This window comes from Camelus ferus, chromosome 22 (assembly GCF_009834535.1).
Source record: "Camelus ferus isolate YT-003-E chromosome 22, BCGSAC_Cfer_1.0, whole genome shotgun sequence".
Taxonomy (NCBI): domain Eukaryota; kingdom Metazoa; phylum Chordata; class Mammalia; order Artiodactyla; family Camelidae; genus Camelus; species Camelus ferus.
In genome coordinates this window covers 26,543,669-26,571,122 of record NC_045717.1, presented here as the reverse complement: position 1 = coordinate 26,571,122, position 27,454 = coordinate 26,543,669, and the positions used below count along the sequence as shown (strand labels likewise).

At 58.1% G+C, this 27,454-nt stretch overlaps 1 protein-coding gene across 3 annotated transcripts; it reads left to right on the top strand.

The window, feature by feature from the left end:
• The first annotated feature begins 4,261 nt into the window (after positions 1 to 4,261).
• Positions 4,262 to 25,992, top strand: DAZAP1 (DAZ associated protein 1). Of its 3 annotated transcripts, XM_032466114.1 has the most exons (13): positions 4,262 to 4,620; positions 11,878 to 11,918; positions 12,485 to 12,651; positions 12,899 to 12,964; positions 14,711 to 14,821; positions 15,733 to 15,781; positions 18,612 to 18,694; positions 21,044 to 21,197; positions 22,336 to 22,365; positions 22,478 to 22,618; positions 23,493 to 23,669; positions 24,221 to 24,309; positions 25,077 to 25,992. In XM_032466114.1, exons 1-12 carry the CDS (start codon positions 4,592 to 4,594, stop codon positions 24,307 to 24,309), a joined length of 1,137 nt encoding a protein of 378 aa, XP_032322005.1. In that variant the 5' UTR covers positions 4,262 to 4,591; the 3' UTR covers positions 25,077 to 25,992. The 3 variants fall into 3 exon arrangements, with proteins under 3 accessions (XP_032322005.1, XP_032322004.1, XP_032322003.1); XM_032466113.1 differs by lacking the exon at positions 24,221 to 24,309 and having other exon boundaries at positions 4,266 to 4,620; positions 14,714 to 14,821; XM_032466112.1 differs by lacking the exon at positions 24,221 to 24,309 and having other exon boundaries at positions 4,267 to 4,620.
• Positions 25,993 to 27,454: the final 1,462 nt, after the last annotated feature.

Genomic DNA, 27,454 nt, shown 5'->3' with positions numbered 1-27,454 from the left:
GGCTGATTCTTACCTGCGCCAATCCTGGCCGTAAATATGAATTGTCTTCAAAAGTAACCAGATATATAGTTCTAGAGGAGATTATAATGGCATTACTCTAGATCTGGGAAGAAGCAACAAGACGGGTATTTTCCTGGACCATAACAGACTAGTCAAACAGGTGGTCCAGAGGCTTTTTGCTACTGTTCACAAGGCCTAGTCCACTCACAGCCCATTGAGTGGCCTGTCAATGAAATCCTCACCTGACCTAGGAATGGGCACTCCTAGCGCTGTGGGACGAAATGCTCACGAAATGCCTCCCAAGCCGTGGCTGGATTTACGACCACGAGGGCACGTTCCCTCTGCCTCTGGGCAGGCTAAGTCAAGTTGCTGACCTTCCGCGCAGCCTGAAAGCTCAGGGCAGAGATCGGGAACACAGCGCTCTGTGCTCTGAGAAGACTGGCCTTTAGATAGTTAGGTGTTTTCAGGAAAAGATTTTATGAGCCAAATTCTTGTATCTCCGCATACCTAGAAAAGCACTAAGATCGTTCATGGTGACGTCTGCTTTGGGCACAAAGGAGAGCTGTCTTGTGGAACCACATGGCTCCTACCATCCCACCCAAGGGGGCCGAGTGCTGCATGTTTAGCCCCGGTGTGTCAGGGATGTCAACGCTCACAGCGGACCCATCACTAAACAGCTCTCTGACTGGTTCTCCAGTGTGTTGTCCTAGATACCTGAAGGGATGAGCTCTTTCTTTTCAGACATTCCCAGATTTCTTCTCTCTGTTTTTACTGGGTTTAGCTGTCTATCTTGGTATTCACCTACTTTGTTGTTTTCCTCTCTCACAAAAATGATTGGTTTTGAGGTCCAAGATCTGTGAATTTAGAAACAGACCACTCCTCCAAGACTGCCGCCATGAGCCAAGCCCATGTCCTGGTGACACAGTCCCGGGATGCCGCTGGTGCCTCCTTCTGCTCCCACCTTAAGGCTGCAGGGGTGCCTCAGGGCCGCATAACCCCGGACAGACCGGCATGTTAGGCAGGGACAGAATGGCACCCCGAATTCAGCAGAAGTAGATATGGAAGAAGAAACCTTCACCTCTGTTCCAAAGAGCTGTCACTGCCAATCTGTCTGGGGGGAATGTTGGGCCCCTAACAAACCGGTAGCCCCAGGTAATGCCTACCTTATCAGAGTCAAACCCCGCTGTCCTTCACGGACCCTAAACCTCTTACTTCTCCTGCAACCAACCAGAGACTTGTGCACAAGCTGATCAAGCACCTTGTGACTGGACCTTATTAAACACCCCAAAAACCAGCCCTCGGGGCTCACACAGGCACCCCTCACCTGTGTGGCCGCTGTTGTCTATGGCAGTGTACCCTGATAAACTCCTTTCTATTCTCACACTTAACCTCTGGCTTTACCAGCCTGCGTGTCACTGGCTCACCACCCGGTCACCACATTGTGTCCCATGACATTTGATCCAAACATTCCAACACTACAGAGTTGGCCAACTCCAGTCTGCACGTCTCATTCCCCTTCTGTGGTTTTGGTCCAGCCTGTGAGCTAAGAATGTTTTAGGGTTTTCTTTTTTTTACATTTTTAAGCGGTTGAAAAAAAAAATGAAAAGGCTAGTTCAAGACATGTGAAAATTATATGATAGTCACATTTGCATGTTGTTAAGTTTATAGTCATGGCCACTTGTTTATATGTGGACCTGGGTGCTTTCCGACCTCAACTACAGTGCAGAGTCACGGCCACCAAAGGCCGATGGCCGGCAAAGCTGAAAATATTTCCTGTGTGGCCCTGAGCCCACCCCTGTGCAAAGCAGCCCCCTGCCCCTTCATGGGAAGGGGAAGTCCATGCATCCATTCAGTGCAGGTGGAGCTTTGCACCCCAGGTTCCCAGTCCTGAGGCCGCTGGAGCAGCCAGCCTCCTGGGGGGCTGGACAAGGCTAGGTAGTAAGTAAATGACATTATTACAAGTCGCATGGCAGCAGTGACAGAACAAGGTCCCGGGATCCCAGCCCTGTGCCCAGGTATCTGCCCCACCAGGCGACATCCATGTTGCCATGTGTCTTTCTGTGTATATAGTATTACCTATAACTACAGTTTTTAAATTAAAAGAGACCAGATGGATATTTGTACATGCATGCCCATAGCAGCATCATGAACAGCCGAAAGACAGAAAAACCCCCATGTCTACTGATGAATGATGGAGACACACAGTGCGGTCCCTCCACACATGGGAACATCACTTGGCCTTGGACAAGAGAGATGCACCGACACTCGCGACCACGTGGATGGACCTGGAGAGCACACTGCTCAGGGAGAGAACCAGACACACGAGGACAAGTGCTGTGTGATCCCACTCACAGGAGGTCCACAGAGACGGGCTGGGGGAGGGGCTGGGAGGGAGTGTTTAGTGGGGACAGAGTTTCAGTTTGGGAAGATGAGAAAGTTCTGGAGATGGTGGTGGGGATGGTGGCACAACAACGTGAATGTGCTTAATGCCACTGAGCTGTGCACTTAGAAATGGTTAAAATAACTAATGTTACCACGATACATTTTTTTAAAAAAGAGCCCAAACTATATTCTGTGTACTGGGTACGCCTGAATTGATGCTGGGATTAAATTCAGGAACGTGTGTACAGAGACAATTTTGTCCCACGGGTTGCCCTGGGGTGGGAGGGAGGGAGTGAATGAGGAGGAGGGAAAAACAAGCCATCTCGTTCATCTTTTTAAAAAGATCTGAATCAAACATGACAAAAACGCTAATACGTGTTCATTTCAGTGGCAGGTACATGACTGCATGTTATTTTATCCCTGGTAGGTGTCTGTGTTTTTAAAAGTATATTATTTTAAACAGTTTGGGTCTAGCTTCCTTCATTTGAGCACATCCTGTCCATTTCACTCATACCTTTTGTGGTTTATTTATCCAGTGGATAGACATGTGGGTTGTTTCCAGTTTTCTGCTCTTCTAATAGTGGGCTGTGAACATCCTGGGGCATGTCTGTCTGTCCCCACACTCAGGCCAGCATTTGGGGGTTGTTGAGCTTCCACTGTTGGAAGGACAGTGCCAGCTGGCCCCGCAGTTTCTGAGGCACCCCCATCACTCTATACGACTTAGCTTTTCTCCCACACACTTATCTCCACGTGCCAGACTTACCCCACCCCCCGTAGGGAGCCTGCCCTGCCAAGTATTACTGATTTCTTTTGACCTGAAAAACTTTATGGAGTCCCCAGGGGGAGGACATAATGCCTGCCTGATGCCAACTAGGACCACTCCTTTCTCCTTTGCTGAGCTTCCGTTTCTCACCTGCAAATGGGGAATAAGGAGTTGCTCTCCTCCCGTGGCTACTGTGAGCGATGAGACAGATGCCTACGTGCTTTGCCAACTGGAAAGTGGCCTAAGTCAGGTGTATTTTAAATGTTTTATTTTGCACTGTTGCCGAAGACCTAGTTCCTTCACGCCTCACATTCATTTAATTTTATGGGGAATACGTTATATCGTCAGGCTATCAAGAGGCTGAGAAAGTGAGCAGGAAATCGCCAGGCTGCCCAGACCCCTCATCTGACACCACACAGGTCAGCATTGTCTGTCGTCTGCGTAGACCTGGGTGTCTCCGCCTCGGGTGCTGGCGTGGAAAGCAGGTTATTCTCTGTTGTGGGGCCAGTCCTGCCCATTGTAGGATATTTAGCAGCATCCCTGGCCTCCACCCACTAGATGCCAGTAGCCATCCTCCCAGTGGTGACAACCAAAACCCGACCTGCAGACTTCGCTCAGCGTTTCCTCGGGGAGAGAAAGGCTGAATCACCCTGGATGAAAACCACCAGTGTGGACTAATGAGGGCAGGACAATATTTGGCACACGCTAAGGACTCAGTATGTTTCTATAACTACTGGATTTACAGCCAAATGTTGGATTTGATTCCAGTTCTTCCCCTGAGCGGGTGATCTTGGGCAGGTGATTGAACCTCTCTGACCGTCGGTATCTTCTTCTGGGAAACGAACGAAGCGCTGACGCCTCCCGCGACTCGGCGGGGTTCGGGCGTGGCCTCTGCCCACGGCTGACCCCACGTGTCTCAGCCGCTTCCCACGCAAGACCAAACAAGGAAGCCGCAGCCGCGCCTGCGCCCCGCGGCGCCTAGCCCCGAGCGCCTCGCCGCGCACGCCCCCTCGCGCAGCGCGCACGCACGTGGGCGCGCTCCCAGCCGCGGGGCGGGGCTGGCGCCGGAGCGCTGACTCCACTTCCCAGCATGCCCCGCGGCAACGCCTGCCGCCGCCGAGGAGGAAGACCGGCTCGTGGCGGCCGAGCTGCGGCAGCGCGGGTCCCGCCGCACGCACGCACGCAGCACGCACGCGGGAGCACCCCTGACCCCGCCCCCGGAGGCCCCGTGCGGGAGCGCGCCCGGGAGTGCGCAGGGCGGCGGCGCGGGCACGGGGGCGCGCGGTGACCGTTGGCGCTGAGGGGAGGAGGCAGCGCGGCCGCCGCCGTTGCGCAGATCCGGGCGGCTGCTGTGGGGAGGGCGCCGGGGCCAGTGACCTTCCGGAGGCGGGAGCGAGCCAGGGGGCCCGGACGCCGAGCGCCGCCGCCGCCGCCGCCGCCGCCGCCATGAACAACTCGGGCGCCGACGAGATCGGGTGAGGACGCGCCGGCCCGCGCCGCCGCCTCGGCCGGCCCCCGCCCAGACCCGCCCGGCCCGTCAAGGTCACGCCGCGGGGCCGCGCAGGGTCGGCGGCCGGGGAGCCGGGGGCCGCGACCGGCCGGGGGCTTCTGGGAGTCCGGGCGCCCCGCCGCCTCATGGCTGGGAACCCCGAACGGGATCTGGGGAGCCCTGCGAGAGTCCATACGCCCCGCCGCCTCGTGGCTGGTGACCCTCAGCAGGAACTGGGGGAGTCCGGAGAGTCCTGGGGGTCCGGACGCCCCACCGCCTCGTAGCCGGGGACCCCGAGCGGGAACCGGGGGGTCCGGGGAGTCCTGAGGGCCCGGGAGCCCCGCTCCCTCGTGGCTGGGGACCCCCAGTGGGAACTGGGGGAATCTGGGGAGTCCTGAGGGTTCTGGCGCCCCGCTGCCTCGTGGCCTGGACCCTGAGCGAGAACCAGGGGATCTTGGGAGTCCTGGGATCCGGACGTCTCGCCTTCCTGGCCAGGGACCCAGAGCGGGAACTTGTGGGTCAAGGGGGTGTCCTGGGGGCCCACGCGATTTCCTGCCTGAGGGAGACCCCACCACTGCCGTCCCTGAATTTCCCGCTGGGGGACCCCCGATCGGGAACCCGCGGGCTCCGGGGTACCCTGTCCTCCCCTGCACCTGGATTTCCTGCTGGGGGACCCGGAAGCGTCCCGGTGCCGTATTTCTCCTCGGGGACTTCGAACAATAACTTAGGGGGTCCGGGGCGCCCCCAGGCCTTGCGCGAACTTGGCAGGTCGGCGGATGTGGCGCGCCGGCTGGGGGGTTCCATTTCTGCTGCTGCCCAACTTCTCCCGGCCGGGACTCCCAGCGACAGCCCCCTCCTCCATTCACTCTGTCCTCCCAAGTGAAGGTTTGCAAACCGAAGGCCGAGGGCCAAGGTTACGGGGCCTGGTCCCAGGTCTGCACCCGGAGCACTCCTCGGGGTCCACCATCTCAGCGCACCCGAGCCCCCTGTTGGGGCATCTGCAACTGCTGTTTTTATGTTGCTAGAGCTTCTTCCTGCTTAGCCCCCACCGCACCCTCATGGGTGAGTTTAAGATAAAGAGAAAGGGAAACTCCAGTGGTGGACAGAACATGCTCCTTTCCGAGGTCTTTCTCTTTGGTGCAGCTATTAGCGAGAGAAGGTTTGTTACAGCTAAGTTTTCCTTGTTAATTATAGTCTTCCCTAATTCTAAATGAGCTGGAGATGAGAGAAGTGATCCCAGAGGAGCCAGAGAACCCAATTCTGCCCCAGTCTCGGGGTTTGGTCTAGTTTTCTTTGTGGAGACTGTCTTACAGCATCAGAGTAATTTTACAGTTAAATTCTTCCACGAAGATGGCACAACTGCCTGGGCTGGGTTTCCGTAGCCTTGTGTACATTTCTCTGCGCTTAGCTTTGAACAGATGCGGTGTTTACAAAATGCTTGATTTGGTGAGTAAGTCATTGTTTGCTGGTGGGTGGCCGGCCTCCCTGGGCCCCTGCCTGGCTCCAGCTGCAGGTTACACCAGAAGACATAAAACACATTTTGTGAGCTCACCCCTCCAAAACCCCCACACCATTGAGAGGACTGGGAGGAAGGCATTTAGCTCCTAGCCTGGGTTGTTTTAGGAAACAGGTCCAGGCACTAGAAGTCTGAGTTGTGTGTTAGATAAAGGAAAAGTTGCAGCATTTCCAAGGGGAAACTAGGAAGTGAGGGGAAAGAGAGCTCCGCCCAAAGGGGACGGAATCTTAGGGGGAGTTAGTGCCCCCCCCACAGATGGGGACCTGTCTTTCTGGGGAGCCTTCCAAGAGGCAGGTTCCTTTGGGCCTGGGCTACCTTTCCCCTCCCCTGGGAAGGAAGGGAGCCTCCAGGTCCACGAGGCTGCCCCTCGGTATGTCCTCAAGGAGACAGCCCTCTGTTGCCTGGCATTTCACCCCAACTTGTACTGACTCTGGGAGTTGGTGGAGCCAGGATCTGAGGCTGGGTCTGGAGGATCCCACCCTCAGCGCTGCAGCCCCGGGCAACTTTGGGAGGCCGTGAAGCAGGTAGCAGAACCAGGATCTGGATGAGGGACCTGCCTGGCTACATTCCCCTCCACACCCTGGCGAATGTACCCAGATTAGCTTAGTTTTAAAGTTGTCTCAGGTGTCCCAGAAACTTTTTATTGCTTTGCCCAAAAGCATTAACTGGTTTCCATTTTATTAGGAGCCTCGTTTGTGTGTAATATGGGAAGTCCGGGTCCGCCCTGTAGTTGAGCTTGTGTGGGGCTCCATGGTGGCCCTCTCGGGGTTCCTGGGAGAGACCACAGCTGCTGGCTTCAGGGCCGTCACCATGCGGGAGTGTGTGGTGTGCAGATGAGGCGATAGCCAGCGGTACTGGGCCGTGATAGTGGGGGTAATCTCTGATGACACCCACCTGCACCTCACAGCTCCTTTGCTTTGGGGTCTGGTCACCCCCTCCCCCCCCAGTCCCCTGGTGGAGACCTATGTCCTCAAGAAGTGTGTGGATGCGGGGGAGCATCCCACTGGCAGGGTGTGCTTTGGAGTTTGAGTCTCTGAGGAAGAGGTTCTTGCCCCTTCTCTTTTGTGGTGTCTTGACTGTGGCAGAGCTGCCTCGGTGATCAGCGTGGACTCTGAGAAGAGAACAGGGTTGGCGAGATCACTCCTTCCTTTAATGGAGAGAGGAGGTATTTACGTATTTAATGGACTGGGAATTGAACCCAGGACCTCGAGCGTGCTAAGCACGTGCTCTACCACTGAGCTAAAGCACCGCCCAGACCACTGCTTTTAGTTTACGTTTCAGCGCCCTCGGTATCACAGTCTCCACTGAAGCAGGGGCGGGGCTTGAGGGCAGGGGTCAATGGGAGCAGCTGTCACATGTGACCTCGTGGAGTCCACGTGCAGATGTCCTCAGTCCTTGGCCACCTGGCAGGACAGGCACTCACCTTGCTGGGGGCCGGGGAGCAGCCAGGGTTTCGTCCTGTTCCGTGGTCTTGGAGAGTCCACTTAAGTAGAGGTCCCCTGACTCAGATCTCTGGAATGACGCCCGCGTGGCCTCTCTGAGAACCCCACGGTGCCCACCAGTGAGCTGGTGAGACAGGGACACCTGGATGAGACTGAGGGGCGGCCCCAGGGAGAGGAAGGACCTGGCAGAGGGAAGGGAAGCAGCAGTGGAAGAGGCAGGGAGATGCGGTGCATCCGAGGCCACAGACGCAGGGAAATGGTGACCTCGGGGCCACAGATCCCAAGTGCTGACTCCATGGGGGCCGGTGGCTATGTGGTGCTCTGCTGACTTCAGCATGTGGATTGGTCCTGAGGTGGAGTGCGTGGGTCCTGCGTGGCCACGGCCCTTTCTGGAATGGTTGACTGCAGAGGTGTCGGACGCCGACAGCCCTCTGTGGAGCTCTGGCTGGGCCTGGAAGGGCGGAGACCAGGGGCACACAGGACCTGACTTGCTAAGGGCCTGTTTGTGTGAGCGCCCCAGGAGGCAGGTGGGGTCCCTGTTCAGTTCCGAGAGGGTGGAGACGCTGCTGTCAGAGGCTCATCTTTTAACTTTGGGGCTGTCCTGGGCCAGCATCTCCCCTTCAGCATGGCCGACGTTCGGGGCCATCCAGGCACCTTGGGTGTGGAGCATCCCCGCCCCTACCCCTTCGATGCTGGCACCCCCCCCCCCAGTCGTGACAATCACAGACGTCCCCAGATGTGATAGAGTGTCCCCCCAGCTGCCATCCCCTGTTTGGAACTTTGCTTTTTCAGGCACTTGCTCCCGGGGTTCAGGACGTGTCCCAGGGCTGGTTGCCCCTGGGAGGTGGGCAGTGATGTTGGGAGGTGTTCTGCTGGACTCCTGTCTGGGTCCTGCTGCTGCAGTGGGCCCAGCAGCTTAATGCTATGGTGCGCCCTCCCGACCCAGCAGCCGTGAGGAGCGGTCCCCAGTGAAAACCCTTCCGTTTGGCAGGGCAGAGGGAAGCTTGGAGGGGTCAAGACTGTCCCTCTATGTCACTCTCATGATGGCTGGGCCAGAGCAGGGAGCCCTGCGGGTCGGAGTCAGTGTTTTCCACATGGGGGCAGCACCGCCGCCAACCGTCCGCCTTCTCCAGTCGCATCTGGGCAGAAGGCCACTCATCTGACCCAGGCCCCGGCTGGTTCTGGTTTGGGTGGGGAGCACCCTGATTGTGCCTGGGAGGCGTGGGAAGCCTGCGCTCCTCCCATGGGCTCTTCTTGAGTGCCGGGCGGCCCCCGCCACTGTTGAAGCCTGGTGAGCTTAGCTGCTGGCCTGAGGGAAGCCGGGGCTGCAAGGTCAGGGGCCAGTGTGGGCAGGCTTTGGGGTGAGACCTCTGCCCCAACAGCTGCCTTCGGGGTTTCCTGTCTGTCACGGTGGAAGGGCCTGGAAGTGGGGTGTCTCCCGTGTGGCAGCAGTGGGGCAACACGTGGGAAGATGAGGCCTGGTGAGCCCAGCTGGGGTCAGAGGTGCGAGAGCTGGCCTTTAAGCAGAAAGGGGTCCGGCCTCTTCTGCACATCCTCCCGTGCGAAGCCACCGGCCTGCAGTGCTGCCAGGGCAGGGCCCGCTGCGGCTGCATGGGCAGATTCGCCGCTGAGGATTTGGTTTCCCGTAGAAAACACCACGTGGGGCTTAAGTGCTCGGAGCAAGAGCAGGATGGTCATCCAAGCCAGACTTCAGGTTCAGCAGGCGGAGAGGCGGAGTGTGTCCTGGAGCCTGGAGCCCGGTCACTTCTGCAGAGCCCCCCTGGGAGGAGGTCACCAACCCCAGCTGTTGAGGTGCAGGCCCTGGGAGCCAGCAAGCTGATCGCAGACCAGCTCTTGTGGGTCCCCTGGGTGGTGGCATTGCTTGTTTACTGAGTAGGATCCTGACTGGGTCACCAGAGGTGGATGGGCCCGGAGGTCCCCTCAGGGTTCGTCAGGTGTGGGGTCTGTGGGATCTCTGAGTAAAGACTGGCACCCTTCAGCGCAGGGAAGGCTAGAGCAGGCAGCCACGTGTGGCAGCTGACTGCTCACCTGCGGAGTCGTGTGTGAACGCAGCATCACCGCGCTAACCGGGTGCCCAGATGTCCGTCTGGGTGCCCCTGCAGGTGTGTGCGGCCGCGTCAGCCAGGGTGGCCCTGCGGCTGAGGCAGCAGTGCAGCCCCGTCTGGCTCTTCCAGGAGGCCCTGAGTCTCTGGACACAGTCCCTGCCACCAGGAGTCAGTAGGGTCTCCTGGGGACTTCCGGAACCTTCCATCTGCAGACCAGGGAGCAGGAGGAAAGGAAATAGAAGCTTGTGAAGCAGTCAGCACAGCGTTGGCTGGGGCTCCGTGGCTCCTCCTGTGTCGAGGAGCTGTGTCCCGTAAACCTGTCGCAGGGGCTGCGTGCTGATGGGTCTGAGAGGAAGCCTCCATCCCGGCATTTCCTCACTGACGAGCCATCTTCGCCCTAGAGTGGCTATAACTTGAGACTTAGAGGTCAGTGACAAGAACAGCAGCCCGGTGCCCGCGTCCTCACACAGTAGCCGGGGTTCTGCCCGTCCAGGTGCCCTCTCACCGCACCTCTTCCAGGGGAAGGCAGCCCGTCGACACCTCTGTGCAGGCGCGTCCGCGGGTCCTGAGAGCCCAGCACAGCGGCGCCGTTCGGAAAGACGGTGGCAGCGCCGCATCGTCCATTCTGCGGGGCAGGCTCTGGTTTTGTTGATTGCGAGGTTGATGACATTTCTAGTCCTTTCGCCTTAATGCTTGATTTCGAAATTTCAATGAGGGCTGGAACCTGGACTGGTCAGACCAGTTCCTTCCTCCACTGTGGCCGGTGGGGATTGGTTTGCTTGGAGAGACACCTGTTTCTGACCTTCTTGTTTGGTGGGACTCAGGCCTAAGCAGAGGCTGGTATTCCTCCAAGTGAATTGGAGTTTGTTTTGGTTTTGGTTTTTGAGAATGCTTGAGGCCTCTTTTTTCTACTCCAAGCTGCTTTTCCACAGCAAGCCCTCTGTTTCTGTGCCGAAGGCCTGGCCAGAGCGGCAGTCCCTTGGTGGCACCAGCCAGCCTCAGGGCCCTTCTGTTGTGGGCCCTCCTGGGCGTCAGGTCCTGTGCGGGTGGGGCCTGCGTCACGGGGACTGCTCCACTCCCCGGGGTCACGAGGAGGTAGGAGGAGGCCTGGCCAGATTTCGAGAGTGTGTAGGAGACTGGACGTGAAGTTAGTGAGGCCCAAGTGTGAGCCTCCCCTGCTGCCTGGTGGGTGCAGCCCCTGGAACTGATCCTTACAGAGCGCCTTCCAGGGCCCTGGGAGTTCGGCCTCTGGCAGGCATGTGGGGCCACCTCATGGGGTCTGTCCTTGGGTGTGGGGCAGGGCACCCTGTCTGACGGCTCTCTTGGTGGCTTGGGGCTCAGTGCACCTGGCCCTGAGGGCATTTTATCTTCTAGCTGAAGGAGGTGTGGTTAGCTGTGCAGGGGGCCTGGGCCCCCTGCACTGGCATCTGATGACCCACTGGTTTGCACCAGGAACCCCGAGGGTGATGGTGTTGTGTCCCTTTTCCAGGGGAAGCAGGCAGGATGGAGGGCTGCCGCCCCATCACTGGCCCTGGGGTGTAGGGGCCTGCGTCCCAGCTGCGAGGGGGTACCAGAGTGCACGTGAGTGCGGTCCCGAGTGGGGCTGGAACAGCCACAGCGCACGGGACTCCCCCACTCACCTAGACTCAGAGAGTGGCAGGCAGTGGGAGGGTTCAGTGGGCTGCAGAGATAGCGGAACTTGTCCTTTCAAACATGCTGGTCCATCTGCCCGAAAGGCCACCCTGCTGAGTCTGCTCCAGGGACCTTCCCAGGGATTCATGTGTCCTTACTCACCACCACATGGCAGGTATCTGAGGCCTAGCCCTCAGTCCCCCACCCGCACTGTCCTAGCTTGCTATGTGCCATCCCAGACCTGTTCCCAGAGTGGTCCGGGGGCCTGCCCCGTAGTCTTGCGCTGGAGCTGGCGTGGTTGGGGGCGCCCGTCGTTCTCTTGCAGGACCCCATTTTGTTACTGATGACAAAGGTCGGCATCCTGTGCGATTTTGGACGTGATAACCCTCACTTCCCGCTGTGTTGGCACATCTTGGAGTCATTTTTCACGTCTTCTGCTGGCAAGGCTTGGCCGGGCGATAACCAAGGCGGGCACATCATGGCCCTGCCCTAGACCTGAGTCCTCCGGGACCGCTGTCGGATGGGCCAGATGGGCGGCACTTGGGCAGAACCGCCTTGGTCCTCAACATTTTCTTGTTGAATTGCAGGAAGCTGTTCGTGGGCGGCCTTGACTGGAGTACCACCCAAGGTAGGTGCGGATGGGCAATGGGCTGGTGACCTTGGTCTTCAAGTTGTGTGAATTTGTTTTTTTAATTCTCGACTGATTTGATTGGTTTCTGGGAGGCAATGTTTGATCAGGAGTTGGCTGGGACAGAGTGGTCCTTGGCCTTGGAGCTGGATCTCGTCCTAATGTTTCACGGCAGAGTTGGGGGAGGACGTGGGGGCAGGCTCCTAGCTCAGGGTGGAGGCAGAGGACTGGTGGTGTGTGGAGGCTGCAGTGAGGTGGGCTAGGGATTGACAAGGGGCGAGGGGCAGGTGTCGCTGAGTTCCGACCCTCAGAGGAAGAAATTTGTGATTGGTGGCCTTGGGAGGCCTTGGAAGTCATCCTCCCATCCCTTCCTTGGGCTGGCTGGCCCCTCCCCTCATGCAGCCTTCCCCTTCCAACCGCGCCCCCAGCAGCTGATTGGCCAGTTTAAGGTTCCTGGTTCGCCACCTTCCAGGCCAGGCTGAGGGACCAGGGGAGCATTTACGTGCGCACTGGCTGTGACCCATCTTAACCCTGCGGCACGTTTGTCTGTCCCGCTTTCCGAGCAGAGACCCTGCGCAGCTACTTCTCCCAGTATGGAGAGGTCGTGGACTGCGTGATCATGAAGGACAAGACCACCAACCAGTCTCGAGGCTTTGGGTTTGTCAAATTCAAAGACCCCAACTGCGTGGGCACGGTGCTGGCCAGCAGACCGCACACCCTTGATGGCCGAAACGTGAGTGTCCATACCTGAACGAGGCTCCCACCACCCTTCCGTGTGTCCTTCCTCTGCTTCCCTCTGTCCCATGCTCTGGTGGTGTCTGTGTCATGGACTGCTTCCCAGTGGGGTTGGTTGAGGAGGGTCAAGGCTTGGGCATGGGTGGGGTGTGGATGGGAAGTGTGCGCCTGGCTGCTGCCACTCACCCCTTTTTCTGGGGGAAGTAGCTTCCTGTTCACAACTGGCTCCTTTGAAACTTCCACAGATCGACCCAAAGCCATGTACACCTCGGGGGATGCAGCCGGAGAGGACGCGGCCGAAGGAAGGATGGGTAAGGGGCTGGGGGGCTCCTCCTCCTGGGGGCTTCCACAGCCACCATTTGGAGGAAATAAGGTGCCCTTGATCTGGTGTTTTTGCTCATTAAAATGGAGAGTGACAGAAGGTCTTCTAGTTTCACATTTTAGTGGCTGAGAATTGCTCAGATTTGTTCAACGTTGAAAGTTTTTTATCTTGTAGCCAAGAAGATTCTCATTAGTCTACCTTAAAAATAACAGCTTACACCCATTTGTTATCAGGAACCTTCCATTTCATCCTCGCTGCCTGCTCTCCGCTGGCCCAGCTGCTCAGGCGCCCTCTCTACCCCAACTCAGCTCTCCTTGGTGACCCAGCTGAGCTCGGTTCCCCACCCCTCCATGTGTCCTGCTCTGTGGACTGCTCCCCCCAGGGCTGAGTCCCACCACCAGGTCCCTGAGCAACTAAGCTCACAGCCCAGCTTGGGGATTCTCTGTGAGCTCTGTGTGGCCCCTGCTGCTCAGCCAGCTGGAGCAGGACCCTCCCACAGCCCCCACCCCAGCACCTAAAGTGAGCTGGGTGGGAGGCTGTTGAGGTGCTGGTCTTGGCCCACCGCGCAGGTCTGATCAGCCGGCTGGGCCTGGGAACCTGCATTCCTAGCGGATTCCCAGCTGCTGCTGGTGGACAGGAGCCTCAGCCCAAGTTTTTATTTTCCCAGCTTCCTGTTAGAAAAATAGGGATACAGGAAAATGGGAAGAGCAGTGAACCCCTGAATACACTGCCCCGATGCGCCAGTTGTCAGCATCAGTAATCTGTATAGGACCCCGGATGCCAAATCCACAGACGCTCAGGTCCCTCATACGACATCACGTAGCATTTGCGTGTGATCTGCACATGTCCTCCCGTGTACTTTAAACCATCTCTAGGTGACTTATAAGACCTAGCACAGTGTAAGTGCTATGCAGGTGGTTAGCTGGCATGTGGCAAATCCAAGTTTTGCTTTTTGGAACTTTGTGGAATAGTTTTCTGCGTATTTTTGATCCACAGTTGAAACCAGGGACGCAGAACCTGTCAGGGGGCCAGTGTGCTTATCCTCATCTTGGTCTGCACACACTGCTGCTGGCAGCACACCCTCCTGCCCCATCCCCACACCCCGGGCATCCGCTGGGCTTATTCGCAGGGTGCTCACAGCTCTTCTGTTCAGACCTGGCTGGAGCGAGGCTTGTGTCCTGTGGCATTCACCCTCCAGTTGCAGTGGCTTTGTGAGGGCAGGGGAGGCCCAGTAACCTGCACACCCTGGTGGTCTTGAGCCCCCTGTGCCCCTGTGAAGCTGTCCCCGCCCAAGTGTAGTCTCTGGATCCCTAGTGGAGTCCCTTGGGAGTCTTTGGGGGCAGGAGGAGGCAGGAAAGGGGAACAGTCAGGTAAGTGATCTTCAGGTACCAGAACTTTCCACAGTCCTGAAAGCGAGCCTCGTTGCCAGTTTGAGTTGTGGAGGCTGCCCTGATTTCTGTGATTCTCCTGAAACTCTGGGTTTACACTGCAGAGCTCTGAAGTCCGCAGCCGCGTGACCGCCCATCCCCGGGCACAGGGCGCGGCAGGGCTGGTGGGGCCCCATGGCCTGTGCAGGGAGGCAGCATGCTGCCGGTGCTGCTGCTTTGCTTCTCTTTGGACCGGCTGGATTCTTGGCGTGTTCCAGTCTGACTTTCAGAGGCTACATCATACGCACTGTGGGGAGTGTTCTGAGGGTTTCCCATGTGAGCTAACCATTTTCTTCTTCTTGAAACAGCAGAAAGGACCCAGGAGCGATAACAGTAAATCAAATAAGATATTTGTCGGTGGAATTCCCCACAATTGTGGTGAGACAGAGCTCAGGGAATACTTCAAGAAATTCGGAGTGGTGAGTCCTTCCCGCGCCAGCAGCATGGCTGGTCAGGGCGGGAGTGGCGTAGCCCTGTGTGCACGGGAAGGTGCGGCCCAGCAGCCTCTCCTCTAGTCCCGGTCCTGCCCTGACAAGGCGGGCCAGAGCCGTCCTTCCTCTTCTAGGCCATCTGCCAGCCCAGGAGAATAGTTAGTGGCTTTTCTAGGAAAATGTCAGTTGGACAGGCGGACTTCCTGGAAGGCACTCTGGTTGCTTGTGGCCACCATGGTGGAAAGCCCTAGATGGTGCTTGGGACTACGGGTGTGTCTGGGCCGAGGAGCTAGCCTGCTATCCCTCGGCACAGGGGGGGATATCCTAGATCAGGTCCACCTGGGGCCTTGGCTGACTGCCTCCCCTTCCCCCAAAGGACCTGAGGATGGTTTTCTTTTCTGGAAGAGGATAAAATCCTTTAGAATCTTACAGGGCTCAGTTACTTGGGGTCACACGGGGAACTCAGTTCTTGTGGGGCAGACAAAACTAGGCTGCAGCTAGGGAGCCGGCGGGCGTGGGAGGCCGTGCGGTCATCTGAGGCGAAGGCGCGAGGTCACCCAGGCTCCTGCCGGGTCATGCTCTCGCTGCAGTGCACCTGTCAGGTGGCACATGTGCAGGCCTCGGGCCTGGCCAGGAATTTGGAGCGTGGGGGCCAGGGACGCTGTCCCTGGGAGGTCCTGGCCCCCACGGTGTCCCTGGTGTCCCATGCCCGCCCTGGGAGCACCCATCCAGCCTGCTCGCGCCCCACGGACCTCAGACCCCACAGACACAGCCTTTTGCTGCAGGACTTCCTGGGTTCTGGAGACACTCAAGCAGCTGTGGGCTCGGGAGTTTGGTTGTAGCCAGAGGTGGCTGGGGCGCCTGTGGACCTGGGTCCTCAGACGCCGTCTCTCTTCCAGGTCACAGAAGTGGTCATGATCTACGACGCGGAGAAGCAGCGGCCTCGAGGTAAAAGAGACAGAGTTTGTCCTCGACCCCCCCTCAGATGGCAAACTATCTCACAATTAGGTGGTGGTTGTAGCGAGCATTGCCTCAGAAAAGGGTGATTTGGAGACCAACCATTAAAGTGTAGGCCCTTCTCACGCGGCCCCCAGCCTGTCTGCTTCCCAAGGTCAGGCGGTACCGTCTTTTTTTCCCCCCCAAGCTCACTCTTTTGAAGTTTTTACAACTTGACATGAATTTCAACATGGTTTCTGTTTTTAAGTGTGTCCTGAAAGATTAGTTGTTCTTTTAAATCGTGAACGTCCTCCCTTACGCCCATCTCCTGTTTTAAGTTCACACCAGTGAAGTCAGGAGTCTCATTTCATGTCGTCAGACTAGGTCTGCCCCAGCTCAGCTCGAACGTGGACTTTCTTTGATCCATCTCATGCTTTTTTCTTACTTTGGTATTCTTTCTCCCCTGAGTCCGCGGGGCAGGCGGGAGGAGGGGTGAGGAGCCCCCTCAGCACATCCTGGCCAGAGTCCCCGAGCTGCCCACACTTGCACGTCCGAATGGGTTTGCGGGGCTGGGGCACCAGGCACCCAATCTCCGTGCCCCTTTGTTTTTCTTTTTTTCTTTTTTTTTTTTTTTTTTTTTTTTTTTTTTTGGTGTGTGTGTGCGCGGCTGCTGCTCCTTGTCCCCGCCTGTATGTTTTGGTTCATGAACCGCTTTTGGACCGGCCATGTGAGCTGATCTGCCATCTGGGCTCCAAGCGGCCCCCCGCCCCGTCGAGGCACCCCGAGCGCTGAGCCGGCGCTGCCCGCAGCATGCGCCCGCCATGCTGGAGAATAGTTTGCCATTTGAACCTCATCTCCTCTTACTCCATGATTAAGTAACATATCCTCACTTCATGTTGATTAAGCTGTTTAAGTCTTAGTCTTAATTTTAACGTAGTTGTACATGCTTAGTGACGTACTTAAGTGTTTCATAGTAAAGTACAGTAACGTTAAGTAAGTTGTTTTTCCTTTTCTCTCTGTGAATTGTTTGTGATTAATGATATCTCTTTAGATTTCTCTTCTCCAGGTGCTAAATTATATCACACAGGTACAGGCCAGTCCCGCAGTCAGAGGAGGGAACGGGCTTTGCTCCAGTGGGGTGTAAACGAAGTTTCAGTGTTTCTGTTCCGCTTCCTCAGTGGTGATGTCGCCTCTGACAGACAGACGCATCCCTAGAGGCCCCGCCCCGGGGCTCCTTCCCCACGACTCACCGCCTCTTGTGCTATAAGGACCGCGAGCCCTGTGGCTTCAGACACTCCCGCACTTGGAGAAAACGTTCACTTTTTAACATGCCGCTCAGCACCCATGTTGCGTTCCACCACCTGCCTCCGATCTTGTGACACCTCAGGACGCGGGGACACTGAGGCTGCTCTTAGATCCCTTGGTCGGCCCCCTAAGACCCTCGCCCCAGGCCGGGGGCAGGCCGAGCTGCCTGGGCGGGTTCAGGCAGGAAGAGCTGGCAGTGAGAGCGCTTTGGGCTTGACCCTTGGGCTGCATTGAGTGGGGCTCAGACATCCTCTTGCCCCTGAGTCCCCAGCACTAGGCGAGCAGAGGGCGGGGCCAGGCCGAGAGCAGGATTGGTCAGCGGGTGTCCCAGAAAGCTCCTTCCTGCCTTCTCACCTCTGAGTCTTCTCCAAAGCCTCTGCCTCACCCTCCCCGTCTCAGTCCATCTCCCCTCATTCCCGCTTCCACCTCCTTGAGTCTGTTCTGCAGCCAAGACCTGCTCCGTCTCTCACTCCCCGTGCAGGGTCCTTGTGGTGAGTGTGCAGGAATCACGCCTCACCCCCACGAGCCTGCCCCCCCCCCGCCTTCTCCCACCTCCTTCCTTCACCGCGGTTTTGCCAGTAATGTTTGCACATGGCCCCAAGGATTGGCCCGCATCCCTCTTTCCTCGGTCCCAGAGGCCTGGGAATGCTGCTCCTCCTGGTCCCTCCCCAGCCGCCTGCGATCTCTGCATCTGCCTCCTGGGATGCTCTGTGCCCCGCACCCCTCCTCCACGCCCGTCTCCAGCCCCTCTCAGGCCCTCGGCCCTTCCCCTGGCTTGTCTTTTGTTCTAGCGGGTCTTCCGGCAGCTGTCTGCCACGAGTGTCCTTTTGTGCTCAGAGCAGCTGGGCCCCGGGGAGCCAGTGCAGCAGGCTGAGGACGGGACAGGCCAAGCTAGCCAGGCAGTCGTGCTCACCCAGACCAGCAAACTTCGTTTATACTGCACTCGTTGTGGGGGAAACGCTCAATTGCTTTTCCCTTGGAAATTCTCTTTGGTGACCTTGTGCCTCTTGCTCTTGCTGCCGACAGCAGTGTTTGACCTGCTGGCGCCCGTTGTGGCCTGTATCTCTGTGTATTTACGTAGACACGAGCAGATAGACACCTGTATGCATATGTGCCTTACCTCGGCAGGACTCCTTGGGCTTGCCCAACAGCGTTGGGCAAGCTTGGCGAGGCTCTCCCTGTGGTAGAGACCGTACCTCTGGTAGCGCTAGGCCGTAGACGGCGGCTGTCAGCACGAGCTGCAGAGCAATTGCAAGCCGAGGGGGAGGACCCTGGGTTTCAGAAAAGCGGAGACGCACCCACAACACACGCCCAGTTGGGCAGGGCTCGGCCCGGCCCCTGCCTGCTGGACCCCGCGGGCACCTCGCCCCTCCGTCCGGCGGCCGCGCGCTCGGATGCGCCCCGGCAGATCCGGGGCGGCGCACACGGGCTTCGCTGAAACCCTCGGTCGATCCCTCGGCCGGCCCTGATACTGTTCATCGTCCTGTTTTGTGTCACAACACCCTGCTACCTTGATTCACTCTTCGTCGTTGGCTAGGTTTTGGATTTATTACTTTCGAGGACGAACAATCAGTGGACCAGGCTGTCAACATGCATTTTCACGACATCATGGGCAAAAAAGTGTGTAGTTGTAGTTTTATTTTACCTTAAGACCAAACCCAGTCTTAGGCAACTTAGGGATTTCACTGGAAATGAAAATCCCTTATCAGGAGGAGGGCCGGGTTAGTCGTCCTGGGACCCTGAGCTGTGGGTTGGGCCCGGTTCTCCTGGAACCGGCTTTCCATCTGGAGCCCCGGCTCTGGACCTGGGGGTGGGCATGGGGTGGGGGCCCCAGGGTGGGGGGGGGGGCTGCCCTCCAGTGAAGTCGCAGGTTGCCTCAGGCTTGGTTTCAGTGACCACTCCTTCAGATGTGTGTCCCTTCCCCGATTGTCCTGTGGGGGCCAGTAACGGGCCAGCCGCGAACCTTGGGAGAACAGGGTCTGTGTAAAACTGAAGGAAACATGAACACCCTGAAGGATTGGTTGTTAATTGGGTCACTTACTGTGAACTCGGTACCGACCACATGCTCCTGGTAGTCCTTAACTCCATGCAGTCAAGTGACCTCTGGCTGTTTCATCTTCATACTGTGTTGCTCCACAGAGGGAAACTCAGAAGTGGCCCGACCCTCATTTTCCCCAGCCCCAGGGAGCTTTTTGAATTTGAACGTAGCTCAAAAATGAGTAACTGGTGGGAACTGTGCAGTTTGCCAGGGCTGAAGGTCCGCCTTTCACAGGGTTCCCACCTCGGGCCCCAAGACCTGCTCAGCACACCCAGCCCTTCTGACAGGCCCCGGCCGACTGGCCGACTCCAGTGGGGAGGAATCTGGTTCCAGTGTGTCCTGTGCGTCCGCCCCTGGAGGGCAGCGAGATACAGTCTCAGGCTTCACCAGTTCCGCTTGAACCTGACTATGCAGGAGACAGCTGCACTTTTAGTTTTAGACACTCATTGAAGCTTTTAGTTTAAAATTAGCACGTCGATTTCAAGGACGTGTGCAGTTACAAACACAAAGTTCAGAGGAGCCCGTGTCCCGTGTTTTAAAGCACTGTGACGTTTACAGCCCAGCTCCTGCAGGGGCAAGAGGCCTGCTAAGCCACCGGTCTGCCCTGGCCTGGTTTGGTGGGTCCCAGCGGTGTCTGGGGCTGGAGGCGCACCTCCAGCGAGGGGTGCACGTGTGGAGGCCAGCTTCCGCCCCCAGGGTGCCAGCTGGAGTGCAAGGAGCGACATCCGCGATCCCGTAGGAAGGGGAGAGGTGGTTTTTTTTTTTTTTTTTTTTTTTCCTTAAAGCGGGGTTGCTTTGCTTTGTAAGCAGGAACCAAATTCCCTTAAGGGAAGTGTGGGAAGACTCGTTAATTTGAGTTCTTTGAAATGGTCCCCATCCTGCTGTTGCACCACCCTGAGCTGGCGGGGATTTTGTTCCTGTCTGTGGAGCATCCTTGGGTCATTGGAAGGTGGGGTCCCTGTGCCTCTGTCCCCCGCCTGTCTTCTCTCCCAGGCAGGGGTTTAGGGCAGAACACCCGGTGCTGGGCTCACAAGATGGGGCCCCAAGGACGACTCCAAGTGGGTCCTTGTCTCTTTCTGCTCATTCACACTTATCCTACCAGCCAGAAACACTTGGGGTCCCGGCAGGCCTGGAACGGGGGTCTCTGCTGTCAGACTGCATGCACAGGGAAGGCTTTGGGGGGTGAGCGGCGGCCAGGCCTCCCCGCGCCGGCCCCTGACACCTGACACGTCCGAGAGAGGGAGGGCCCGGGCTGCTGCCCCAACACAGTATGAAGATTGCTTACTGATTCAAATGTCCATTTTATTGCATGTTTGTTTACTTTTTGTTAGATGTAATGTAAGATCCTCTTACCACATCCATTTCCTCTGACATTGTTTTGAGTTAACTGAGATTCTTTAAGCGTTAGCCTGGGGAAGGTAAGTCTTTATCTTCCATTAGACATTTTAAATAAAAACCTAAGTAAACCAGCTGTGTTTCTCAGGTATGAGCTGAAGGTGCAGCAGGGGTGGGTCTGGAGAGGGCCGGCTTGTCTGGCGGCCTGGGCTGCTCCCGGCCCAGGTCCCTCCCCGCGGCCGGAGGTGCCTGTGATGGGGTGATCCTAGTCTCTGGGGCCACTTAGCTGGATGGAAGGCCCTGGTCTGCACAGAGGGCTCTGGGGGCTCCTGGTCCCCAGGCCTGCCCCCCGTGGGCAGGGCTTTGCTTGTCTTACAGTTGGATCTGTTGTACCTGAGAAACATTTTTTAAACAAAAAAATTTTTTAATTTTTTTTAAGAAAAAAGTTAATGGCCTAAATAAGGTTTATAGTTAAGTATTTAGTTTTAAGTTGTAATAAGATGCTAAGTTTAGTTGTAAGTTACTTGAGGGTGTGTCTGAAGGGATGGGGTCTGAGACCCCCGGCATCTCCCTGAACCAGAGCTCGGTTTGTCTAGGTGGAAGTTAAGCGGGCCGAGCCTCGGGACAGCAAAAGCCAAGCGCCAGGACAACCGGGTGCCAGCCAGTGGGGCAGCCGGGTCGTGCCCAGTGCCGCCAATGGCTGGGCAGGCCAGCCCCCGCCCACGTGGCAGCAAGGATACGGCCCACAAGGTAAGGCTCGTACCCGTAGCCAGCCCGGGTAGCTGCGGGGCCGGGGCAGGTCTCCTGGTGCTCATGCAGGCCATGTCGGGGCACAGGAAGCAGGATTGGGGCTCCCCATCCGGCCCGGAGGTGCACACTCGTCCCAGGAGCCAGTGCCTGGCCCTTCCTGCAAGGCCTGCAGTGGGTACTGTCACTCACTGCCAGTTCACTGCCCACGGAGGGAGACAGCAAGGCTGTCTTGGGCACCAGGTCCATCTGGAGGGTCGAGTGACCCTTGGTGGTCATCGTGGCCACAGAGCTGCAGTGGGTGTCGTCCCTGAGGGCCGGGCTGGTCTGAGTGAGCTCTGGGTCCTTTCCTGGTGCTGGCCTGTGGTTGGGGGCTATTGAGGCAGTGCCTCCAGGTAGGAGGTATCAGGGAGACCGTCCCCTGTACTGAGTATTGTGCCCACCCAGAAGGGTGGAGTTGGGAGTGGCCAGGGCCTCAGATCAGATCCTCAGGGGAAGAGTGGGCTGCTCCCTGGGCCAGAAGGAAGCTCGGAGTCCTGCTGCCTCTTGGGCCCTTAGGGTCTTTTCCAGCTCTCTGGGCTGTGGGTCCTCCGTGTGGCATTGGCAGAGCTTTTGAGGACAGCTTGGCAGGAGGGTTGGGGTGGCCAGGGGTCCCAGGACAGGAGCCGGGAGCTTCCACCCGCTTTAGAACCTCAAGAAGGGCCAGCATCCAGGGAAGGGCGCCAAGGAGGCCAGGCAGGCCTGACTGCTCCCAGGGCACCGGCACCCCTGGACCCGCAGAGCCGTCTCTGCCCGGCTTGGGGCTTTATCCTGGGTCTTTCGAGAGCTGGCTTTTAAAATACGTGTTTTATTGCAAAAAAAAAAAAAAAAACACAAAACTGCAGCTGTAGGAAACCATTTAATGAGACCCGAGGCCCTCACATCCACCAGCAGGTGAAAAACTAGCATTTGACTGTGGAGTCTGGCCCCGGGTTCCCACCTCCCAACCTGAGATCCCACTTGTGCATCTGAGTCCCTGATGTGTAGGTGCACCTGGAATGTGTCAGGACCCCAGGTCCTGCGGCAGGGCGGGGGGTCCCCAGTCTGCAATGTGGTGCTGACTGGGCACCCACCCCACCTGACCCCTGTGTTTCCTGTGCAGGAATGTGGGTGCCGGCAGGACAGGCGATCGGTGAGTCCTGCCCCAGTAAAGGGGAGAAGGGAAGCTGAAATGGGCGGGCCTGCGTCCAGCAGGTGGGGCTGTGAGCCACGCTCTGGTCCTCACCCTGCGTCCTGTGTTCCAGGTGGCTACGGTCCGCCTCCTGCGGGAAGAGGAGCTCCCCCCCCACCCCCGCCGTTCACCTCTTACATCGTGTCCACCCCTCCTGGAGGGTTCCCGCCTCCTCAGGGCTTCCCCCAGGGCTACGGCGCCCCGCCACAGTTCAGTAAGTGCCCGCGGCCCTTCCGGGGCGTTGAGCCTCCAGCCTGGCACCCTTCAACCTCTTCGGGGGGGCACGGCGTGGCTGTGCCGCACAGAAGTGTGCTCTGTCAGCAGGCGGGCCTGTGAGGTGTCCCAGCCTCGGGACCCGGTCTCTGTGATTCAGCCGAAGGACTTGATTCACTTTCTCTGCTCAGCTTTCTCATGATGGCTGGCGGCAGGCACACCCAGAAGGTGGGCTGCCCCTTCCTTGCCAGCACCCTGGGTAGATGGGGACAGCCACGCACGGTGACTGGGTTCCTGTTGGAGGGAAGTGCCTCACCTGATGGGGGGTGCGGGGTGACAGGTGGTCACTGCAGCGTGTCACTGGGCCAGCCCTCCTCTCTCAGTCCTTGGGGCGATGAGCTCACTTGGCCCCACAGGGTTTGGTCTACCTGACTTTGTGGGCTCAGTGGCCACCTGTGGCCGGTGACCCAGGACTGGGCCTATGGGCTGCTTGATGGCCATGTGGCACGGACAGTGTGTGCCCACTCTGGGCCCAGACTGCAGCTGGTTTTACTTCTGACAAGGTGGAGGGTGGCCGTGACCCTGCCTGCACGTTGGCTCTGACCCTGTCCTCGGCGAGCATGGGGTTGGGGAGTGTAGAGGGAGTGTTTCCCTGCAGCTGCTGCCCACGTAAACCCCTGTCTCCTGCCAGGCTGGTGTGGGTCAGTCTGCCCAGTGAGGGCCGTTTCTTTGGGCAGAGCTGCGAGTGTAGCTCCAGTTCGGCCTGTGGACGTCCTCGAGGCCTGGCCCTTGCATGGAAATGGTCTGGGTGGCTCCCGGCAGGCTCGGCCATGGGCCGCACCATGTCTGTGTCTTTCTCTCCTGTCTGTCTGTAGGTTTTGGCTACGGGCCTCCACCTCCCCCACCAGATCAGTTTGCCCCTCCGGGGGTCCCCCCTCCACCGGCCACTCCAGGGGCTGCACCTTTGGCCTTCCCACCACCTCCGTCTCAGGCCGCCCCTGACATGAGCAAGCCGCCAACCGCCCAGCCCGACTTCCCGTACAGTCAGTATGGTGAGTGGCCTCCCTCCCGGCATGCCCGCGCAGGGTTGTCGGACAGCTCACGCGACCTGGGCTCAGCAGACCTCAGACAGGCTCTGGGGCCTTTGCTGGGGCACTGGCATGGAAGAGCAGTGATGGCATGGCAAGAGTCCAGGGCCAGCAGGTTTGGGGGCCTGGCAGGCTCTGCTGCCCTGGGTGCCTGGGTTTGCCGAGTGCGGAGCACAGAGCAGGTGTCGGGGGCCTGCGGCGTTGGCTTTATGCTTCACTGCAGGTGCTGGTCCACTCGGTGCTAGGGCCCGGGTGGGGGAGCTCCTTCGGGGACAGGGTGGGCCTGAAGGTCTCCTGGCGCTGAGCAGTTGCTCCCAGCACCGCCACATCCCCTGCTCTTGCTCCCCTGGGGACTTGGCCGGCCATTGTCACTGAGTTTGTGGGTTCTCGCCCCAGCTGGAGCAGGACATGTCGCTGGCCCCCAGTGGGGGTATGCCCCGCCCTGCCCCCCACCCCCCCACCGCTTCTCTGCCAAGGCGGCCTGGGGCAGTCACCCTGGTCTCGTCTCTTGTCAGGCCTGGGTACCTATTCTCCAGACCCGCCAGGCTTCGGCCCACACTTTGTTTACACCCTTATGGTCGGGCTGAGCAGTGATGTGGCCTAGGTAGGTGGCGCCTTCTCCATGGTCCCCACGCCTGCGCCCAAGCCACGGACATCGCCTCCCCTGCCGTCCTGGGCGGGGGTGGGCCCGGCGGTGCCCTCGGGGACGGGCCCTTGCCAGGGTGAGGATCTCAACCGGCCAGAACCCCTCAGGCCCCAGACCTCTGCTTTCTCAGGACAACACTCAAGCCCAGTGGGAATCTGGGCCCTGGGATGGGCCCTCTGCCACAGCGTGCAGTCCAGTTGGGCCTCCTGTGCCCTCTGAGGTGTGGGGTCTGGTCCTCTTAAGAGGAGGGCCCTGCCCCCGACCCATACCAGTTGGTTTCCTGGAAGTCGCCAGCCTCAGGGCCAAGCTCCGTGCCTCGGGCTGCTTTGTAGTTCTTTCTTAAATCCTGAAAGCTGTGCTGAGTCCACCCTGCATTCCACTTGAACACAAACTCTCTAGAAGCCTGGTGTCCACCATGGCAGGCCAGGTGATCTGTGTCTCCAAGCTCCAAGGCCTCTCCAGCTGCTAGGATCTGCTGCCAGGCCCCCGGCCCTGAGCCGGAATGAGTGGGGAAGGGACCGAGAACAGACAGGACAGACCAGTGGGTCCTTGAGGTCTTGGAGCTGCTTTTCTTTCTGTGCGAGATGCCGTCCAGGGCCCTGCCAGGGCTCCCAGGCGGGCTTTCCGCCCGCCAGATCCTAGCCCCATCCTGAGCCAGGGCCCAGGCCATAGGTGCCCGTGGGAGCGGGAGCCCCGGCCCCAGCTCACTGGGCTCTTCCCTGCAGGGTATGGACAGGACTTGGCCGGCTTCGGACAGGGCTTCTCAGACCCCAGCCAGCAGCCCCCCTCCTACGGAGGCCCCTCGGTGCCAGGCTCAGGGGGTCCCCCCGCCGGCGGAAGTGGCTTTGGACGCGGTCAGAACCACAATGTGCAAGGATTCCACCCCTACCGACGCTAGCTGCGGGCGCCACGCGGACATCAGGCGGCTGAGACCCAGGATTCGAACTTGTGAACTCGTGACAATCACAGACTTGGGCAGAGATACCGACTCAACCAGGGGGGTGGGGGGGCGAGAGGCTTTGGAAGTGGCTGTGGGTATCTGGACTGAAGTTTTTAAATATATTTCTTTCTCTAACCCATCAGCACAATAAAAAAAAAAGTCACTGGTTCAACAACAGGGTTTAAAGAAAAAGTCTTCAGCTTTAATTCAAAACTTCAGGTTTCTTTTTCTTCCTTTTTTTTTTTGAAATTATTTTCCTGAGCCTTTTGTTTTACCGTATATTGTAAACTTTTATGTTAAAGAAAAAAATATACATTTACAAATTGTGAGATTTTTAAGAGAAATTTTCTACGATGTATACTGGCTTATTTTTTAATTTAAAACAGGGTTTCCGTCGGCACTGGTGGAGGTGAGGGGCGTTTTTAGTCCCTCACTCCTGGCTTTGAGGGTTGGGACTCTTTGGTCCAGAAACTCTGGGAGCTTGAAGAAGAAGTCCTACTGAGTGTGTTTTGTTTTTGTTTATTCCTTGCTTTTGTCGACTGACGTGCCTGGCAGTGTCTGCAGGTGCGCTGTGGGGGCCGCGCCGCCTGCGTCTGGCCCGGCGTGCAGGACCAGGAGGCCCGCATCCCATGCCCGCACACGTGGCTTCGGGGCATCCCCGCTGAGCAGTTTGAATAAAGACAGTGAGTTTGGATTAGAAACCCATGTTGTCTCTGTTATTCCTCCTGCTCCTGCTGCAAGGAGTCCTTCCCGTGGGAGCGGCCCAGGCCCTCCGCGGTGGGCCTGGGGGTCTGGTCTGGGGGTGGCTGCCTGGTCAGAGCTGCAGGTCCACTGTGAGGGGCTCTGGGTTCTGGGGTTCAGGGCCGCTGGCTGGCGCCAAGGAAGAGGCATCTCAACGGATCTGGGTACGGTGGGCCCAGCACCCCTAGACCCTGCAGGCTGCTCACCTTTCCATGAGCTGGGCTGTTGACGTGGGTGGTGTGGGTGTTGGGACCCCCAGTTCAGGGCTGGTGGGACACAGCTCCTGGAGCTGAAGGAGGCCGGGTCATGGTGGGCACCTTGGGGGCTCTTGGTGAGGCCCCACCAATGTTCACACAGCCTGAGAGGTGGGCCAGGCGTGGTCAGTGGAGCAGCTGGACCCTGACCTTTTGACTCAAGTCCAAGCAAGGGTGGGTCCTAGACATGAGGATGGGTCTTGGGAGCCAGGCAGGTGGGATGGGACAAGTTCTGACCCACCCCGCAGTGGCCACCCCTCCTGTGGACACCGCGGGCCTGGCCGGCAAAGTCCGTCTGCAGGGCCCTGCCCGCCCCAGGTGTTTTGGTCTTGTACCACATGGTTTCTGTCCATTTTCTTGACTGCCCCCCACCCCAGACTTAGGGGGCTTTGCCATTTGAAGCCCCTGTTTCCCCCCTGAGGGTGGAGGGGAGCCTGTCTGGGCTTGGGGCTGGCCTCCACTAGGTGGGGAGGGCTCCTGGGTCCCAGGAACGTCTGAGAACAGAATGAGCAAATCCCTCTTCTACTCTGTGGGACGCCAGGAGCGGCTGTGGCTAATCACTGAAACTTGGTGGTTTAAAATAACATGGATTATCTCAGTTTTGGAGGTCAGGAGTCCAACTGGGCTAAAATCCAGGTGTGGGCAGGGCGGGTCCTTCAGAGGCTCCAGGGAGGAGTGGCTCCTGCCTCTTCCAGCTTCTAGAGGCGCCCGCATCCCTGGCTCGTGGCCCCTCCCTCCATCCTCACCGCCAGCAGCGCAGCATCTCCCATCTCTCTCTGACTCTGACCTTCCTGCCTCCCTCTGATGAGGACCCTGTGAGGACACAGGTCCCCCTGGGAATCCAGGGTCACACCCATCCCAAGGGCCTTAACGCCACTTGCAGAGTCCCTCTGCCTCTGAAGTCACGTGTCTGCAAGTCCCTGGACCAGGACCAGGGACATCTTTGGGGATCACTCTGTCATTGTAAAGACTACAATCAAGATTTCAGAACATAGGGAGGAGGGTGGGAAGGGAGACGGAGTTGGAGATTTGGAGATACTGACAGGTATATAGACGATAGATAAGCAAGTTCATACTGTAGAGCACAGAGAAACATTCAAGATGTTGTAGTGCACGGTGAAAATATGAAAATGAACATGTGTATATTCATGTATGACTGAAAAGTGGT

Coding starts and splice junctions, on each gene's coding strand:
- DAZAP1 (XM_032466112.1), top strand. CDS start 4,592: ATGAACAACTCGGGCGCCGACGAGATCGG. Junction 11,919..12,484: donor TGACTGGAGTACCACCCAAG/GTAGGTGCGGAT, acceptor CTTTCCGAGCAG/AGACCCTGCGCAGCTACTTC. Junction 15,782..18,611: donor GGAGAAGCAGCGGCCTCGAG/GTAAAAGAGACA, acceptor GTCGTTGGCTAG/GTTTTGGATTTATTACTTTC.